The 20,893-nt window shown below is 35.3% G+C and overlaps 1 protein-coding gene across 14 annotated transcripts; it reads left to right on the top strand.

The window, feature by feature from the left end:
* Positions 1 to 3,112: 3,112 nt before the first annotated feature.
* LOC120086454 (PPR superfamily protein) lies at positions 3,113 to 20,663 on the top strand. Of its 14 annotated transcripts, none has more exons than XM_039043120.2 (10): positions 3,113 to 3,249; positions 3,362 to 6,720; positions 6,854 to 7,004; positions 7,155 to 7,235; positions 8,252 to 8,404; positions 8,499 to 8,653; positions 9,940 to 10,018; positions 16,402 to 16,575; positions 19,162 to 19,346; positions 19,492 to 20,663. In XM_039043120.2, exon 2 carries the CDS (start codon positions 3,370 to 3,372, stop codon positions 6,598 to 6,600), a length of 3,231 nt encoding a protein of 1,076 aa, XP_038899048.1. In that variant the 5' UTR covers positions 3,113 to 3,249; positions 3,362 to 3,369; the 3' UTR covers positions 6,601 to 6,720; positions 6,854 to 7,004; positions 7,155 to 7,235; positions 8,252 to 8,404; positions 8,499 to 8,653; positions 9,940 to 10,018; positions 16,402 to 16,575; positions 19,162 to 19,346; positions 19,492 to 20,663. The 14 variants fall into 14 exon arrangements, 13 of the variants coding, with proteins under 13 accessions (XP_038899048.1, XP_090174399.1, XP_090174402.1 ...); XM_090318277.1 differs by lacking the exons at positions 19,162 to 19,346; positions 19,492 to 20,663 and adding an exon at positions 18,596 to 19,001 and having other exon boundaries at positions 3,183 to 3,249; positions 3,362 to 3,541; positions 3,675 to 6,720; positions 16,402 to 17,794; XM_090318273.1 differs by lacking the exons at positions 19,162 to 19,346; positions 19,492 to 20,663 and adding an exon at positions 18,596 to 19,001 and having other exon boundaries at positions 7,155 to 7,196; positions 16,402 to 17,794.
* Positions 20,664 to 20,893: the final 230 nt, after the last annotated feature.

The raw sequence follows: 20,893 nt of genomic DNA, 5'->3' as shown, positions 1-20,893 counted from the left end.
TTTTGAGAAAATTAGTATAGGAATTGGACAAATCGAGGTAAAAAATCAAATTATCTACCTAAGTTGTTTCAAATTTTGGTATTCATATATGAGTGTGTTTTGACCATTTAGAGATAAGAGAGCTCATCTTGTTTATTTGATAATTCTAGAGATTGAAAAATAGAAAAAGAGATTAAGAATATCGAAGGAAAGAGAATGGAAAAGTGTTAAACCATAGATCAAAGTTATGAGAGCGTAAATAAACAGTTTACACATTATAATGGTAAAAACCTTTTTTTTAAGACATCTTCAATTTTTTTTAATAATTTACATATTACAATGGTAAAAACATTTTTTTTTTAAAGACACATTGAAATTTTCATCGACATTTTCATGTTTCTATGGATTTGGTATTGATATGAGGGGTGAATCAATATTCATTATGTCGTAGAAAAGTACACGAAACATAACAAATAAATAACAAAATGTCACCAGTGTAAATATGACATAAATAATAGACATGTTAAAGTGGTTTAAAAAATTCATAAAATGTTGATAATAGACATGTTATAGTGGTTTAAAAAAATCATAAAATATTGTTGGAAAAAGTATCATTTTAGTCTCTAAGTTTTGGATCTAATTTTTATTTAGTTCTTAGGTTTCAAAAAACACATTTAGTTCATAAGTTTTGAGTTTGGTTTCAATTTATCTCTTATATTTCAAGATGTTACAATTTTACCCTTGACATTTGAATTTTGTTTCAATTTGGTCTCTAGGTTTCAAAATTTACATTTTTAATATTACTTTTTCACTAAATACTCACTTTGTGTCTTTAGCGGTAATGTAGGTTAATAAATTGAAAATAATAAGAATAATTATAATTAGTTAAGTTTCACTTCTATCACTTTTAAATTTAAATTTAAAATTCCATTCAATAGTTATTTTAAGTTAGTTAATTAATACTGACGTGAGCAATTGAAAGTGAATACTTAATAAAAAAAAAATCGAGGTTATAAATATAAATCTTAAAATCTAGGGACCAAATTGAAACGAAATTAAAATCTTAAGGGTAAAATTGTAATATTTTGAAACATAAGGATTAAACTGAAACCAAAATTAAAATTTAAAAGGACTAAATATATAATATTTTGAAATTTAGGGATCAAATAAAAACAAACTCTAAAATTTAGGGACCAAATATCTTTTTTTTTATTCATTTAATTTTTTTTATAAATCTTTCAAAATATCCATTGAAATCTCATTTGGTTCATTTACGAGGGCAGATGCAGGTTTTTTGTTGGATTGTGAAATTAAGACACATTGCTTTGTAATTACATTAGAATGTGAAAATGTAATCACCATCTTGTATGAACAAATCACCATAAAAATATCAGGGAGCGTTTGTTTTAAGGGTAGGACTTAGAATGAGTTAGGCATCCTAAGCTCAACTCTTCTTTGGGACAAGGATTTAGAAAACCATTCTTTTTCATGGGTTTGAATAGTAAACATTATTCAAATCCATGAATTACAATTTTTTTTTCTAATTTAATTTAGAGAGTTTCCCGGCCAACTTTCGGATGCACCTCTGGCAACCGTCATCAGCCAACTCCGACCACCATCTCCGACAATCGCCACCGACCGCCTCCTGTCTCAACTTCTCGCAACCCTGTCGGTGAACTTCTGGTCATCGACTTTGACCAAACTTTGGTTGTCGTCGGCCAACTTCGACCGTCACCCCAGCAATTGCTACCGGTAAACTCCGACCGCCACCTCCAACGATTGTCATCGACCACCTTCGATAGCCACTTCTAGTGACCTTACCAACGAATTCCAACTACCGACTCTAGCCAAACTGCGACCTGGCTAAATTTCGGCCGCCACGCCAACTTTAGAAAATATTAATAAAAGCACTTTTAATATATAACAAACTAAACAAACTTGTATATTAAACTTATAAAGATACTTTTAAAAAAGTTGTCAAACATATACGTGTTTTTATTTTAAGGAGTTTTTTTTTTAATCACAAATGTTTAGATAAAAATGAACTTTCCAAATGGCCCCTTATATAATGATAATAATATTTTTTTTATAACACATTTTCTATTTCTTCTAATTCTTTTTTCATTTGGAGTTTTTTTCTTTTTATTTATTATTATTTATTAGATTATCTTTAAATTCTCTCTCTTCCTTTCTTTGTTTATATATTTTCTTATGTTAGGAGATTTCATTTATTTTCTTTTATTTGTCCTAGCGATCACTTCAAGAAACATCTCTTATATGCTTATTTTCGTATTATTATTATTATTTAGACACATTTTAGTAAAAATTGAATTGTAAGAAGGACTAAAAAATAAATTGGACTAGATTTTTGTATAAAATAATATAAGACTGCAATTGTGTATTCAAGTATATTATTTAAGCTATATGTGTAGAAAACCCTAATTTAATTTAGTTAAGGTGACAAAAGTATAATATTTTATTCAAAACCTAGTAAAATCAAAACATCAAATTATTAAAATAATAAATTAGATAAAATTATAATTTAGTCAAATCTCTATTTCAAAATTTAAAAAAAAAAACAAATATTCTTCTAAATTTTTTAGATTATTTTAAACTTAATTATACTAAAATAATTAAGATGATAAATTTAAACTAATATAAAATCCAACCATTAATTAAATATAAGAAAATATTCCACAAACTCAAGATTTATAAATATACACTTCATTCCCAAGCCTCCTAAACTTCACTCCAAACAAAGACTTCTTAATCCTAGTCTTCCAAAATCTGCATTCTAAACATAGTTTAACGCGGATTACTTAAACCGCCAAACCTTGCACCCAAGCTCAACATTTTTAGAAACCTTGCACCCAAGCTCAACATTTTTAGAGACCTTGCACCCAAGCTCAACATTTTTAGAGTTAGCATTCCAAACATGCATGCTAAACGTCTCCTAAGGAGCTGTTTAGAAAGTTGGAATGTAATTAGGATTATTGAGAATTAGAGAAATATTGGAATGCATGATATATCAAGGGCGGAATGAAAATGGAATCGTGAAACGTAAAATTGATAGAAAAGAGAGTTGAGTTGAAAACGGTAGGAACAAAATGATTTTCATATTACAAATCAGACTCAAAATACTCTATCTAAACATAAATTTTTTATTATATTCCACTCCCAACTCATTCCATTCCAGCCAAACAAACAAGCCGTGAATTCATACATATGAAGCATTGAAAATCACCTCCACGTCTGGAGAATTTCAGAGAGGTATATCTATTTTTCCAGTTGAATTACAAAGTGAAGGAATCCTCATTTGTACAGAAAAATCCGGGGTGCGGGAAACCCTATTTAATCCCATTCTTATTCTCTCTCTACACAGATTCCCACATGGAGAAGAGCATTTACACAATCCTCACTGTTGGTCGCTGGGAGTCATTGAATCACATGAACTATAAGTTAGCTTCACTCAGACCAATTCATGGAATTTTAGCGCTGAAATTCCTCAAGTGGGTCATCAAACAGCCTCATTTGGAACCCAATCACCTCACTCATATACTCGGTATTACTACTCATATACTTGTTAGAGCTAGATTGTACGATTATGCCAAATCAATTATGAAACATCTGTCGAAGAAAAATTCTGGGTCCAACTTTCTTTTTGGTGTTCTTATGGATACATACCCTCTTTGCAGCTCAAACCCAGCAGTTTTTGACCTTTTAATTAGAGTTTATTTGCGGCAAGGAATGATTGGGCACGCTGTAAATACTTTTTCTTCCATGCTCATTCGTGGGTTTAAGCCATCTGTTTATACTTGTAACATGATCATGGCTTCCATGGTCAAGAACTGTAGAGCTCACTTGGTATGGTCTTTTTTTAAGGAAATGCTTACCAGTAGAGTTCGTCCAAATGTTTCCAGTTTTAATATATTGTTGAATGTTTTATGCGTGCAAGGGAAGCTTAAGAAAGCTGTTAATATCTTAACAATGATGGAGAGGAAGGGCTATGTTCCTACGATATTTAGTTATAATACGTTGCTTAGTTGGTGCTGTAAGAAGGGAAGATTTAAGTCTGCACTTAAGTTGATTCATCATATGGAATGCAAGGGAATTCAAGCAGACGTTTGTACTTACAACATGCTTATCGATAGTTTGTGCAGAAACAGTAGAAGTGCACAAGGCTATTTAGTTTTGAAGAAAATGAGGAAGAAGACGATCACTCCTAATGAAGTCTCTTACAACACTTTAATTAATGGTTTTGTCAAGGAAGGAAAGATTGGGGTTGCTACTCGGGTTTTCAATGAGATGATTGAGCTTAGTCTTTCCCCAAACCTTATTACTTACAATATTCTAATAAATGGACACTGCATTAATGATAATTTTGAAGAAGCATTGAAAGTTTTGGATGTGATGGAAGCAAATGACATGAGGCCTAATGAGGTTACGATTGGAACTCTTTTAAAGGGATTGTACAAGGGTGCCAAATTTGATGTAGCCAGAAATATTCTGGAGAGATTTAGAATCAATGGAGCATCTCTTAATTGTATCACATATACTGTGATGATTGATGGGTTATGTAGAAATGGATTGCTTGATGAAGCCTTTCAATTACTAAGTAAGATGTGTAAGGATGGTGTTGATCCTGATATCATAACATTTTCAGTGCTTATAAATGGATTCTGCAAAGCTAGGAATATTAATAAGGCAAAGGAGATTATGTCCAAAATGTATAGAGCAGGACTCATTCCAAACAATATTATTTTCTCTACATTAATATATAATTCTGGTAAGCTTGGAAATGTTTATGAAGCGATGAAGTTCTATGCTGCTATGAATTTGAGTGGGCAGAATGCAGACAATTTCACATGTAATTCATTGGTCGCTTCTCTTTGTGAAAATGGAAAACTAGTAGAAGCAGAGGAATTCGTGCATCACATTAGTAGGATTGGTCTTGTTCCTAACTCTGTTACATTTAATTGTATCATAAATGGATATGCAAATATAGGAGATGGGTTGGGGGCATTCTCGGTGTATGATAAAATGATTAGTTCTGGTCATCACCCTAGTCCTTTCACCTATGGCAGTCTATTGAAAGCGTTATGCAGGGGACAGAATTTTTGGGAAGCAAGACAACTATTGAAAAAGCTCCATTATATTCCATTGGCTGTTGATACTATGTCGTACAACACATTGATTGTTGAGATAAGTAAGTCAGGAAATTTGCTGGAAGCAGTTCTCCTATTTGAGGAGATGATTCAGAATAATATTCTACCTGATAGTTATACATACACTAGTATCCTGACCGGTTTAATTAGAGAAGGGAGATTAGTTTGTGCCTTCATGTTCTTGGGAAGACTCATGCAAAAAGGAGTTCTAACATTGAATTCAATTGTTTACACTTGTTTAATTGATGGCCTTTTCAAGGTTGGCCAGTCAAAGGCTGCATTATATCTTTTTAAGGAAATGGAGGGAAAAGGCCTCTCCTTAGATTCCATTGCCCTTAATTCAATCGTAGATGGATATTCTAGGATGGGAAAAGTGTTTAATGGTAATTCTCTTGTTTCAAAAATGAGAAACAAAAATGTAACACCTAACTTGACTACATTTAATATATTATTACATGGGTATTCCAGAGGACAGGATATAATGCGTTGCTTTATGTTATATAAACTTATGAGGAGAAGTGGCTTTTTACCTAACAGATTAACATACCATTCTCTTATTCTTGGACTTTGCAACCGTGGTATGTTGGAACTTGGAATTAAGATGTTGAAAATGTTTATTGCAAAAGGTTCTACTGTTGATGACTTGACGTTTAATATGCTCATTAGGAAGTGTTGTGAAATCAATGAGCTGGATAAAGTCATTGATTTGACTAATAACATGGAAGTCTTTAGGGTTTCTCTTGATGCAGACACACAAAAAGCCATTATTGATGTACTTATTAGAAGGATGATTTCGCAAAATTCTTTTGTTTTCATCCTTGAAATGCTCGAAAAGGGTTTCATCCCTACGTCTAGACAATATTGCACTCTGATGAAAGGAACGTGTCGAGTGGGGAACATACAAGGGGCATTTAAATTGAAAGATAAGATGGTGGCACTTGGTGTAAGCTCAGACAATGTTGCAGAGTGTGCTATGGTTCGAGGGCTTGCACTTTGTGGGAAGATTGAAGAGGCAATGTGGATTCTTCAAAGCATGCTTAGGATGCAGAAAATCCCTACGACCAGCACGTTTACAACTTTGATGCATGTCTTCTGCAAAGAAGGCAATTTTGAAGAGGCACAAAATTTGAAGAGCCTTATGGAGGATTATCATGTGAAGCTTGATACAATTGCTTACAATGTTCTCATTTCTGGGTATTGCGCTAATGGTGATGTTATAACTGCACTTGATTTTTATGAAGAGATGAAACAGAAAGGTCTCTGGCCAAACATGACCACCTACAGAGTTCTAGTTTCTGCTATTAGTACTAAACAATATGTTTCTAGGGGTGAAGTACTTCTCAAGGACTTAAATGATAGAGGATTAGTGTCTGGGTATTTAGATGGGAAGTCCCAAAAATTGTGCAGGAATTTTGTAGCTGCCATGGATAAACTGAACTCCTTGAGGCCCAATTAAGGAAATAAAGCCAACAACAAACAGAAATACCATTGAATTTGATTGTGAGCACAAGGAAAAATCTAGTTCTTGATGGGAGGGAGGGACTAGTACATCTTTCCAAGTTGTTATACATCTAAGGTTTGGTTTGCCTTATGTTTCTTCTTCTTCTTCTTCTTCTTTTTTTTTTTTTTTTTTTGGTAACGTTTTTGTATCTTTTTTGCTTGAGAATTTTCTTTATCCATGTACTGAAATGTCTTTTCATTTGCTCCAGGTGTGCCATTCATGTGCTTGCTTGGCCAACATAGAATTTGTACAGTCCGACTTTTAATGGGAATTTGCATAGGAGTAAATGGTTAAAGAGCCAAATAAGGCAGCATCAGCTGACATTAGATGGCAAAGCCCCTTTCAATTTTACTCTTGCTGTATTATTCTTCTCTTTGGAAGTACTTTATGTTTCCTTGTTTCTTTGAGATTTAAACTACATTTGCTGCCTTCTACTCTATATTTTACACAAATTTTATTATTTATTTATTTATTTATTTATTTTTATTATTATTATTTTTTGGTGGCAGATCCTTCTCAACAATGAATGTTGAATAGGAAGAAGCACAGTGGTATATTTCATTATCAACATTATAGGATTATGTGGCTACGTGAGTCTTCTCTTTAAAAAATCACTTGTTTGTGTTTTTATGAAGATATCTTGCTGTTGGGTTACAATATTTTAAAGAAGCCTACATATTCTATTTTGAGGAATTTTAAGTATCTGAAGGTTCAAATATTTAAAACAAACATATTAGAATTACATAGAGATAGACTACAAAATCTTTAAAAATACAGCAAACTCTCATTGCAAACCCAAAACCAGTGATCACTAACCAGCCTTGCATCTCCATTTATTTTTTCCATCTAATAACCTTTTGTCCCCTATCATTAGGCTTCTAGCCTTCCGAATTTTCCATCACTGGACTTGTAGTCTTCCATTTTTTCTCTATAGTTTAGTTATTTTCACCTTCATGTTATAGTAGCGATAAAAAACTGTTTGTTTAATAGCTTTTGCCTCCAACATTGTGCACACAATGCTATAGTAGTTCTTTTAAAAACCAGCGGGTGTCAAATTTCATTTAGTGCCTTTATTTTTCATTCATAATCAATTTTACTACTCCACCACCACCTCCTTTTCTTAAACTTGCCAGCCCCTTGAAGAAGTTGTATCGTGTTTCCCTGCTTCTCTCAATACAAAACGTTTCACAACCTAGGTGCCACTGGAATTGATTTTCTCCAAATATTTTTATCCTCGATCATCCAAGCTATGAAATATGATACAATCACCAACATGGCATCAGCGTGGACCAGTTTTTCTTTTGGGTTTGAAAAACGTGGCTCCTTCCTAGTTTAAACCTGTCAATACAAATCGTTCCTAAATGTCAAATTTTAGATATTGGCCCAACCAAAATGGAACATTTTCACATTTTCACCATCAAAAGTATTTTTCTTCTACAGGAAACTAAAACCATTTTATTGATTGATAAAAATAGATTACAGAAAAGCCCTATATGTGGTTAATTACAAAAAGAAACTCCTCCAGTGTATCATGAGGATTGCTAGGTTATAATTACAAGAGGAGGAGATAGTTTACAAAAGTCATTCTCTTCTGTCTTTGTTGTAGATTCAGTACTCACAAGAGCAGACTACCACCTGAAGCTGATCGTGTTTTGCTAATGGTCATCTACCTCCATTTACTTAGTGGAAAAGAACCTGGTCTCATAACATTTGCAACCGTAGTGGACACCTTCAGAACAATCTCTTGGCTAAAGATTAGGTATGAAGCCCTATATGTGAACAGTTGGAAAATAACAAGATATTGTTTGACTAGCTACAATTCAAATGAAAAAATATTTGCTTCCCCTTCCAAGCTTGTAGCCTTGACGTTGCTTGACTAGGACAGTGGCATGTTGGGGTTAAGTCCATAAAGTTCGCATTGGTGCCATATGTGTAAAATATCCATGCTCAAACTCCTCACAGGCCAATGCATAGAGTAGCTCCTACACATCAGACAGAATACAAAGAGGTTAGTGCTCCTTCGTTATGGGGCTGAAAACACGATAAATGCATGTCTCCAAATCAATTGTTTGTTATTATCTACTTTCAAATGATTAAATTATTTATTTTCTTGATTTTCTTTCTACTAAAACATTAGAGAAAATTTTCTCAAGCTTTGATATGAGTTTACCAGTCGATTAATCAAATCTTGAAATCTCTTAGAGAAAGAGAACCTTGTTCAAGGCAAGAAAGTTAGGTTGCAACAGAATGATAGTCACCCACACTGGGATATACTCCCCCAGTGCGCTCAGACATTCTTTTGTGCAAGAAACCGTTTTTAGAGAAGAATTGTAGCCTCTCTCTTCTTATCTAATGTAATGTCTTAATTTAAAAGATGGGGAGAGAGAGACATATTTGATTAGGGTCGTTTTATTATTTAGTTGCACTTCCTATTTGATGTTTCCTTATGATAAGGACAAATCACAGAAGTTAAGGAATTCAGCTTATGAATACAATAATTTAGTTCTCGCTTATTTGTACCCTGATTTGTGAAATGAATATTCCTTCGTAGAATTGAGGGAAGTATATTGAATTTGATTGAAATTGTGAGACATCTATCAAAGCCCATTTTTTCTCACAATATGTTTGCTACTTTTTGCTGACGAGCACTACAAAAAATGGCGCTTTCAAACTCTTTTTGTTTGTCGATGTTTTTTCTTGGGATCTTTTATTTTTAATGTAGTGGGTACATTTTTGCTATGTATTTACTTGTGGTTACCATTTTAGTGAAGAAGTCTATGTTGGTACAATATATTTGATAAAATGCTTAGAAGAATCTACAATAAGACAATTAATGCTTGCAACAGTGTCCTTGACCTTTAATTGAAATGTGGCTGAACTGTAGCCATTTGAAAATGAAAAATTGAGGAAGTTTTTTAAACTAAAAGAAACTGCTACTGATGATGAATGTTGAAGTTTGTTTCCTGATGTTGATGAAATGGAATCACTCTTATGTGACATGTTGACTTGTGTTTCTTTTTTCTTCTGTTCCTTTAGCTTCTGATGGATGCACCTTTGAAGAAAATTTCCATTCTTTGAGAAAACTCTAGTTCACTTATTGACACTGTCTCATGCCGACTTGACTTTCTTTTCAGTCTTCTTTTGGAAGCTTGTTTTTGTTGTAGATATCTAAACTTACGCTGTTTTAAGATTCAAATTCATTAAGATTTTGCAGACAATATCTAAGTAAAGCCACTGAAAAAGCTATACATGAATTTGGAACCAAGGTCTTTTTAATTATTGATATATTTTCAGGGAGCTTTCTATTTATCGATGGGCAACCTACACATAAGGAGGAGTAAAACACATGATTATGTTAAATGGAGTAATTGAGGTGAGATGTCTTCTTATCAAATGAACTCTTTGTTGACAAATAGCTAGTAAAGGCATATTTGGGAAGTGTAAAACTTCTTATCAAATGTACTCTTTTGACAAATATCTAGTAAAGGCATATTTGGAAAGTGAAACACCTTTTAACACTTAAAAATCCTTTCTTAAACATTTGGAAAGCCATTCCAAATAGACCCTAAGCTTATATGAGTAAGGATTATATAGAAGTTTTTCCTATTTTTGTGTGTAGTCCAAATATCACATTCTTAGACAAATATGGGGTTAGTTTCATTGCCTTCAACTTGGCGGGAAAATGGAGGGAAAATGAAAAAGTCAGGTTTTTTCTTCAGTATTGAAGTTGCGATGTTATTATTTATTTTTCTTTTTAGTTATTAGTAATGTATATCCTTCTTATGGGTGGTGAACTATGTTGATAAAAATGTGATAGGCCCTTGGTTATTAAAAGATATATGAGAAAAAGGAAGTAAGAGGGAGAATTAAATGTAAATAACGGAGAGAGGGAATTAGTTAGTTATGAATGAGCGGTGTGTTGTGGGGCCGTGAGGAAAGATTCGGTTGTTACAAAGGGGTAGTCAGGGAGGAGGGATGTAGGGAATTTTTCATCATCTTTGCTTAGTCTTGAGTGTTGTAGCTTAGAGAGCTTGTAAGTGAGGAAGCCTCCGCTTTCTTAGCTATTTTGGCCTAAATAGTGAATATATAACCAAGTTCTATCATTTTGGTATCAGAGCCGTCACTCCTTGGGGGATGGTTAAGAAAATGGAGGCTCAAATGTCCACGATTGAAGAGCAACTCACATTGCTATAGGTGGATATGGAAGCTCGGATGGACCAATGGATTGCAGAGATGCAACAAATGATAGAAAACGCCATGGCCTCGCGATTTGAAGCGATGGGGGAGAACTTGGAATAGAGAATGTTAATGGCACTTGAGACGTGGTCAAAGAAAGGAGGTACGATGGATGACAGGGGGAAATCAGTGTCTTCCAAGCGAATGGTGACAGAGAAAGGAAAACAACCAGCGGTTGAGGAAGCAGAATGGAAGGGAAGTACGTTAGAGAAAGAAAAGAGAGAGGTACCTTTATTTGATATGCGTTTAAGAAAACTTGAGATACCAATCTTCAAAGGAGAGGTAGGAGACGATCCACTGGGATGGTTCCATTGAGTGGAATGATACTTCGTTGTTAATCGACTGTCGGAAAAGGATAAAATCAAAGTGCTGTTGTGTTTGGAAGGGGAGGCGTTGGAATGGCACCAATGGGAGGAGGAACGAACGTCGATGGACACCTGGGCGAAGTTCAAAGAGCAGATGCTCCGTTTCTTACGGGCGAAAGAGGAAGATCGACGAGCCCAATTCCTCACCCTGAAACAAGAAGGAACAGTGAGAGCATATTGATGCCGATTTGAATAGTTATCTAGGTCGTTGAAGGACTTGTCTGATGAAACATTGGAGAGCAAACTCGTGATTGGGCCGAAGGAGGATTTCCAAGTGAAGATGAGAATGTTCAAATTGGTAGGCATCAAGGAGAAAATGCAGATGGCCCAATTGATTGAGAGTACTGAAGAAGCCCGTAGAAAGAAATGGGGTGGGGGAAGCCTAAGCCCATCGACTAAGACAAGCGAATCTGTTCCATCATCAGGCTCTAATTCGAATTCGGGTCAGACAAACCCAAGTACTCCAGCGGCCCAAACTATCTCCCTTAACCCTAGTCGAAGTATAACAAGTTCGTCGACTTCGGTGACCCTACGCGATGTGAATGGGAAGATGTTTTTCGCCGGTTTGCTCAAGCGACTGTCCGACAGTGAGATGCAGAGTCATTGAGACGAAGGATTATTCTACTGATGCGACGAAAGGTACACACCAGGTCATCGTTGTAAAAGGAAGAAGCTAAATCTGTTGATTTATAACAAGGAGGACAAGAGCCTAACCGCCAAAGGGAACCCTAAAGCTGAGAAAGTCGATGAAGTTCCCCCTCCAACGTTGGATACTTTGCTTATGGACTCATCAAAAGCCGCTGAACTGTCTCTCAACTCTCCGGCAGGGATTGACTCACCCAAAACGGTGAAACTTATGGGCACAATGGGGGATAAGACGTGGTGGTGTTAATCGACAGTGGAACCTCCGACAACTTCATCGACGAAGAACTGGTAAATGCACTGAACCTCCCCAACCTCCAGCTATGGAATTATTTTGGGAATAAGGAATTCTGTTCTAACAAAGGGTATTTGCAAAGGTGTTGTTCTTAACCTTCCAAATTTGACTATTATTAATGATTTTTTTTCCCTTGCCATTAGGCAATACACATGCTATTTTAGGTGTTCATTGGCTGATGAAACTGGGCTGCGTTGAATGTGATTGGGGTACATCCGAAATGGACTTCCAAATTGGTGAATGGAAGGTGCACCTCAAAGGGGACAGAAGCTTAATGAAGTCCCAAGTTTCTTTGAAATCCATGATGAAGTTTGTGAGGGAGGAAGGCCAGGGGATATTGCTAGAGTTGAATGCAGTAATAGCTCAAATGAATGATGCTCACCTTAGTCATGATCAACCCCCCAATGTCCAGAAATACATGTGGTCCTACAGAAATATCAAGAAGTATTTAAGCTGAATGAGGGTCTATCACCTATACGATGCTTTGATCACTCCATTGAGCTGAAGCCCAGGGAAGGGCCAGTAAACGTGTGTCCATATCGCTATTCTTAGTTCCAGAAGGACAAGATTGAAAGTTTGGTGGAAGAGATGCTAAATGCAGGGGTGATACAACCAAGCATCAGCCCTTTTTCCAGCCCGGTGCTATTGGTGAAGAAAAAAGATGGTAGCGGGAGGTTTTGTGTAGATTATTGAGCTTTCAATCAAGCAGCCGTCTCAGATCACTTCCCAATTCCTATTGTTGATGAACTCTTTGATGAGTTGGCGGGAGCAACTATATTCTCTAAGATTAATCTCAAATCCGGGTATCATCAAATCAGGGTAGCGGCTAAGTATGTCCACAAAACAGCTTTTAGAACCTAGAGGGTCGTTACCAGTTTCTGGTGATGCCCTTCGGGCTGCGCAATGCTCCATCAATTTTTCAATCGGTAATGAATGACACCCTGTGCCCCTACTTGCGTAAATTTGTTTTGGTTTTCTTTAATGACATATTGGTTTATAGCGCATCTGTTCATGATCACATAAATCACTTGTCCCTAGTTCTGCAAGCATTATCAAATAATAAGCTGGTGACGAATTTAAAAAGATGTATGTTTGCGCAGCATCAACAATTCAATACCTAGGTCATTTGATATCAATGGATGGAGTAGCAGTCGACCTTCGAAGATTGAAGCTATGAAATAGTGGCCAGTGCCAACTACCGTTAAACACCTACGGGGTTGCCTTGATTTGACGGGTTATTACCGCAAATTCGTGGCTAATTATGGCTCGATTGCTTTTCCACTCACACAGTAGCTCAAGAAAGTCAAGTTTCAATAAAATGATGAAGCTTAAATAGTCTTCGAGACATTAAAGAAAGCAAGGATAGAAATCCCTGTTTTGGGACTGCCGGACTTAAAGCAAGCTTTTGTGGTCGAAACAGATGCCTCGGGAGTGGGAGTAAGGGATGTTTTGATGCAGCAAGGTCGTCTCCCCACATTTTTCAGTCATGCCTTACCCATAACTCACTGTTTGAAGGCAGTATACAAGCGAGAATTAATCGCAATAGTGTTGGTGGTGCAAAAGTGGAGGCCATATTTATTGGGGCGACGACTCACAGTGAGAACAGATCAGAAAAACCTTAAATTTTTATTATTATCGCCGGAGAATACCAAAACTGCATAGCTAAACTGATTGCATACGGTTTTGTGATTGAATATAAGAAAGGTTTGGAAAATTTGGTTGCTGATGGCCTTTCTCATGTACCAGCAGTAATGGAACTAAGCGCTCTAAGTTGTGTGGACATTCTAAATTCAGTGGTATCCATGATCAAATTGATCAGGATGAAGAATTGAAGACCATATAACAAGTCATCAAGGCTGGGGATTCAACTCCGAAGGGATATTCCCTAAAGGGAGATTTGCTGCTCTATAAACAGAGCGTGGGTGTACTGTCGACATCACCCACGATTCCTCTCTTACTTCAGGAATTTCACAATCCCGTGGGAGGTCATAACAGAACCCTCAAAATGTATCAGTGCCTTAGAAATTAGTTCTTCTAGAAAGGTATGAAATCTAGAGTATGTTCGTTTGTGGGTGACTGCTCTGTATGTCAGCAAGCCAAGTATCTCTCATTAGCTCTGACAGGTCTATTACAACCACTCCCTATATCGGAGATGATTTGGGATGATATCACTATGGACTTCATTGATGGACTATCGAAATCTGAAGGATACAACACAATTTTGGTAGTGGTGGACTGGTTATCCAATGTCCATTTTATTGCTTTAAAGCATCTGTTCACAGCAGCCACTGTGGCAGCCGTATTCCTCCGCGAAATTGTTCGACTACATGGTGTGCCACGAAGTATTGTATCGGATAGAGGTAAGGTATTTACAAGCTTATTTTGGAAAGAATTATTCAAGCTGATGGGTACTCAACTAAAACAAAGTACTTCATATCATCCTCAAACGGATGGTCAAAAGAAAGTAGTTAATCGAGGTTTGGAGGCGTACTTGCAATGTTTTACTATGGAGACCAAATGGTCAAAGTGGCTAGCATGGGCAGAATATAACGATAACACCTCTTATCACACTTCATTAAAGAAATCACTATATGGCGGACACGCTCCGCCTCTTATATCTTATGAAAAAGGCATTGTTGTGGTAGGTGAAGTCGATACTTTTTAAAAGAAAGGGATGATATGTTGAAGGATTTAAAAGCTACACTGGAAAGAACACAACAACGTATAAAGACTTTCCCAGATAGCAAACAAAGGGAAGTGGAGTTTGCAATTTCAGATTGGGTATGTGTTAAACTCCAACTTTATTGGTAGAGCACCTTGTTTATCCATAAGCACCCAAAGCTTGCTCCTCGCTTCATTGGCCCTTTTAAGATTATTGACCGAGTTGGACCTGTGGCAAGGCTTGCCCTCCCAGCGAATGTAATATTCACCCAGTTTTTCATGTTTCTCAGCTGCATAGGGCGATTGGTTTGGTGTTACCAAGGATTGTAGCTCCCCCAATTTGGCAGAAGAATGGGTCTTGGCATTCGCCACCCACTGCGGTATTGGGTGTTCGGAAAATTGGAAGCACTGTGATCTCTTCCATTGATTTTGAAGTTTTAATACAATGGGAGGGCATGACATTCGAGGACACTACGTGGGAAAATGGATTGCATATTGCTGAGCAATTTCCTAATTGTCACCTTGAGGACAAGGTGGTTTTTTGGGGTGGGTAGTGATAGACCCCCGGTTATTAAAAGATATATGAGAAAAAGGAAGAAAGAGGGAGAATTAAATGTAAATAATGGAGAGAGGGAATTAGTTAGTCATGAATGAGTAGTGATTGTGTTGTGGGGCCGTTAGGAAAGATTCGATTGTGACAAAGGGGTATTTAGGGAGGAGGGATGTAGGGAATTTTTCATCATCTTTGCTTAGTCTTAAGTGTAGCACAGAGAGCTTGTAAGGGAGGGAGCCTCGGCTTCATTTTGGCCTAAATAGTGAATATATAACCGAGTTCTATCAAAATGTTGAGCATCTTGCCAACTTAAGCATAGCTTGATTGATTAAGTTATCCATGATAAAAAATAAGAAGTATTTTAACTCTTGAAAACATTGAGTATCTCTAATTGTTATGCTTAATTGTTATTCTTGAAAACAAAGAATATTATGAATATTGTAGTATATCCTTTTTCATCCTAAGAAGGGTTGGAGAGGGAAAGGACTAGGGAAGGACGAGGAATTATGTTTATGTAGATATTAAAGTTCATTGCTTAATGATAGTGCATTATGTTTCCATCATCAATGAAATTTTTTCTCCTCTAAAAACAATAATTGCGAACCTATTATTAGTTCTATACTCTCTCAAACCCCTTGCATGCAAATTTTTATTTGTTATTTCTTTTGGTTTGAATTTCATACATAAAATGAAGATATTTCATTTGGTATAGTGCTACCATGATTTGGAAAAAAGATATAGCTTTATTTGGCAAAAAGATACCGTTTCATTCCCTGAAGTAACTTTTGCTTGTTCTGTTTTTGCAGTTTTTAAATTTCTTTCTCCTCTCTTTTCCCTTTAGATTTTAATTGAATCTCTTTAGTTGTACTAAATACCTTGTTAAATTTGGATTTGTTTAAAGCAGAGGTTATATCTCTAGTTGTACTAGTACTGTTTTCATGACTGGTTTTGCCTGGGACGGTTAACATCCTGAACTGTTGTGTCCAATGGTGCATTCATTGTAGGCGGCAACCGGCTAGGAAGGATACCGACCACTTATTGGGGCTGGCACGGCCCCTTTGGACCTGTTGGTCGAGATCGTTTAAGTGATCGTTGGTCGAGATCGTTTAAGTGGTACTTGGCTTGTAGTAGAGATTGTTTCTCTACAATCGGGGATGCACTTTTGAACTCCATTTTGGGTATGTTTGATTTAATTTTTCGAGTATTTAATTTTGAAAATAAGTCATTTAAAAAACATTGAAGTGTTTGACAATCACTGAAAATAGTATTTGAAACACTTTAAAATTTAAAGTGTATTTTAACAAATTTTATCAAAAGTTTAAATAATAATGTAATATTTGAAGAACTTAGTTTGAGTGAAATAGCAGACTTTATAAAGAGATTGTAAGATCATGGAGGAGGTTTGGGAGGTAGTTAGGTTTGATGCTTCTTCTTCATGAGTCTCTATTTATTAGGTTTTATGTAACTATCTTAGTTTAGCCTAGAAAATTTTTAGTATCACGGTAGTATGAAAATTTTTTCATACTATTTTCATTCATTATTTATCACAAAAGTAGCATTTAAGAGTCATGTGGGGTGTACAAAATAAACCAATAATAAATTAATGAATAATTAAATGACGTGTTGAATAATAAATGGGGGTATGTACTAACGTAATACTAGATTTTTTTTCGTAGCTTGGTCCATTCTTTTGGTTAGCAATCCGTCTTTGACGTTAGGGCTTGAACTCCTTTTAATGGGCTAGTTTTTTATGCTTTGTGTATGCTTTGTGTATTCTTTAATTTTACTCAATAAAAGCGTAGTTTCTCAATTAAAAAAAAAAAACAAATGAAAATTCTTCTCTAAATTGGATCTTGTTTCTAGGTTAAAAGCATATTTTTGGTCCTTGAAGTTTGAGGTAGATATCTATTTCTTAAAGTTTTGAAATGGGTACTTTTAATCCTCGAGATTTGAAAATTGGGTTTAAGTAGTCCTTGAACTTGTTTGGGAAGATGATGGTCTTTGAAGTTTTGGATTCATGTCTATTTAGTTTTTGAAGTTTCATAGAAAGTACTTTAGTCACTCGTGTTTGCAAAATGTTCTTAAATAGTCTCACCTTTAAGTTAACAAAATGTTTATTAGATCGTAATGTGTTATGTGTTAGATGTTGGTGCTAATTTTATTGAGGACATGTTAATTCTCTTTGATTTGTTGGAAAATGAATTACAAAATAATTTTAAAATGTGAAAAAAGGTTAAAATATTGATTAACTTAATTATTTCTCCCATGTGCCCTAAACTACGTTCACACTCCAAATGTTCAACTTGCCGTAAACACCAAACCATTGTCGCTTTCGTTGATGGCCACACTTTGCAGACAACCTGAGGCTCAGTCGTTGTAGTGAATCATATCATTTAGGTGAGTATCTGAAGAGTTCACAACCCTGTTGAATGATTTGTTTAGTGCCCTTTCCACTCATCATAAAGAAATTCTTTTAACATCAAACAAAATATTGTTGCTCATTGTTTTAAAATTAGTTTTGTTAAGCATATCTGGGAATCTATTGAAAGTATTTTCTTATGCTGTACAATTGTAGTTCATATTAAGTTGGAATCAAGTGAAACTAAATTATTGAGGTTTCATTTGGTGATCATTTTGTTTTTGTTTTTTTTTTAAAAAAAAATTAAACTTATAGACATTATTTTTACCTCCAAAATTCTTCCCTTACTATCTACTTTTTACCAGTGATTTAAGTCAATTTGAAAACTAAAAAAAGCATTTTTTATTTTTTTTTTAAATTTGGTTAAGAATTCAATCATCTTAAGAAAGATATAAATCACGATAAGAAATGGAGAGAAAATAGGTTAAATTTTAAATAACAAAAATAGACCTAGGCAATAGCATATTTACGTTCATATATTAGCATTCGTGAAACTATAGTAAGCTCTCAGTTTTGAGATTATGTATTTTGAACAAACAATAAGTAGCTTTTTCATAGTTCAAACTTTTCACCATTCTGACATTCTTTTCCTTTTTATAAAAATCACCGTTTGTCTAATAGTGAATAAAATTCCATTTAATTATGTAGTTTCTTTTATGGTATTGGAGTATGTGATCTCAGTGGCAACTTTAACAATAATAGGTTTGAGATTATTACATATTTTTTTAGTTTTCCTATTTTTTTTTTCTCTTTCTTTAATCCTATTTTCCTAACAACAGGATGTTGAGGTGTCCTTGAGCGTGCCGAAGCAACAGGCAAGGTATTCAAGAGGCTTTGTTTTGGTTTGAAATGACTTTTGGGCTTAGGCCCATAGAAAAAGTTAAGAGAGAGAGAGAGTTTTATCTCACATGGGAAAATTTAGCATTGTCTAGAGGTATAAATATCATGGCATTCTAGATGGTGAATCCAAAGTGTCGGTGGTGGAAGTATAACGTTTTCAACACGCGTATGCCGTTGTTGTCGTTCAACTGGATGGGTGGGTGGGTTCGGTTAATCGCACTTGCATGAAAAAGAACTAAATTTTTATTACTTATTCATTTAATTATTTTTGTTGAACGTTTTGTTGACCGTTCATTTGCCCGTTTATGAATGTTATATCAATGTTCATTTGTCCGTTTATGATCATTCATTTGCCTTGTTGATTTCTCTTCCTCTCTGCTATTTAACAAAGATCAAACTTGAGAGAGGAGACACACCTGAAAGTTCTTTCTTTCCTCTTTTATTTTTCTTTAATTGTTCTTCTATTCTGAGCAACCTTCCCTTTCGATTCTTGTCCATTTTTTAGCGAGTGCATGCCTGAATTTGGAGATTGCGTTAATCTTGGGGAGCAATCAACACAACGATTAGCACCAAGGTCGTGTCGTAATTGCTTTTAGGGCAGTGGTTTCTCCATGATGCAGTCATCCTTCGCAACATCTGTTCATTATTCTAACAATCTGAAAGCAATTAACCAGATGTTGATCAAGAATGGTAAGGTTCTCCTCGTTTCTCCAAGCTCGAACCACTAGATGGTCTCATAAATTATTAATCTTCTTCGAGTAGTTAGATGTTGATTATATCCTCACCACAGAAGCGTCTTCTAATACTAAGAAGATGACCACTGTCTTTGATCCAGAATCCTCTAAAGAATCCCTTGATGTTTCTGATCAACCAAAGCAGTCCTTTGCAATTGATCTTGATAAGTACGAGAAAGACAACAAAACAGTCCATGGTCATCTATTGAATCATATGATAGATTCGATGTTCAATTTATTCGTGGTCCAAAAGTTAGCAAAGGTAATTTGGAGTACGTTGGAGTCTCGATATGGAGGAGATAATTCTGGCCATAAGAAATACATCGTTGGTAAATTGCTACAATTCCAAATGACAAATGAGAAACCGGTAGTAGAGCAGTTCATGAATATGAAAATTTGGTGGTCAACGTTCTGACCGAGGGCATGAAAATGTGTGAGGTTCTCCAAGCAAATATACTACTTGAGAAATTCCCCAACCCTAGAGTGACTACAAAAATCATCTGAAACACAAAAAGAAAGATCTGATACTCCAGGAGTTGATTAGTCACATGCGCACGGAAGAAGCCACTAGGCTAAAAGATAAGCTAATTTATGGAAATCTTAATTTAGTTAATGCTAACTTGGTTGAATCTTCTGTTATTAACAAAGACAGGTTCAAAAATCACAAGAAGCAGTCTGGAAAGAATAATTCCTCTCAAAAGACTGGACATCACAAAACTGATGGTGGGAAGATTGAAAAGAAAAAATTGATTTGCTATGTCTACGAGAAACTTGGACACAAATCCTACTATTGTAGTCAAAGTAAAGGAATGTCAAATCAACAACACACACCACAAGCTAATCTTGTTGAACAAGATGATGTAATAGCTATTGTTGTGGAAGCAAACCTGGTGGAAAACAAAATTGACTAGATACTTGACATTGGAGCTTTTAGGCACTTTTGTTCAAACTGAGAGCTCTTCCATGACCACAAGGACACTATTGATAGAGAGTGTGTGTTCATGGGTAACTCTATCATAGTAGGAGTACTTGAAAAATGGAAGGTTCTTTTAAAATTAATCTTTGGAAAAACTTTATCTTTAAGTAATGTATTGTATGTACCTTTCTTACATAAGAATCTGATGTGGGAGTCTATTGAATTAGGCCGGCTTAAAGTTGTCCTTACAAAAAATGGAGACTTTATTGGTAAGGGATATCTTGCTTATGGTCTTTTTGTATTGAATACTGTCCATATTGCAAATATGATGAATGCAAGTGCCTTTAATTCTGCTTACATAGTTGAATCTCTTGATATGTGGCATGGTAGACTAGGTAATGTGAATATTGCATCGGTTAAGAAACTTAAGGATTTAAAACTGATTAATGCATCTAAAACACATGAAACTAGTAAATGTCCTGTTTGTGTAGAAACAAAGTTTATCAAGAAACCTTTTAGACATGTCACATCCAGAAGTACAAAATTACTAGAACTGATTCACTCCGATTTAGCTGATTTCAAAAACA

Source organism: Benincasa hispida, chromosome 9, assembly GCF_027475165.1.
Source record: "Benincasa hispida cultivar pf3 chromosome 9, pf3_genome.v1.1, whole genome shotgun sequence".
In the NCBI taxonomy this organism is placed as follows: domain Eukaryota; kingdom Viridiplantae; phylum Streptophyta; class Magnoliopsida; order Cucurbitales; family Cucurbitaceae; genus Benincasa; species Benincasa hispida.
The sequence above is the reverse complement of the archived record's forward strand: the minus strand, read 5'-3'. Positions and strand labels throughout refer to the sequence as shown.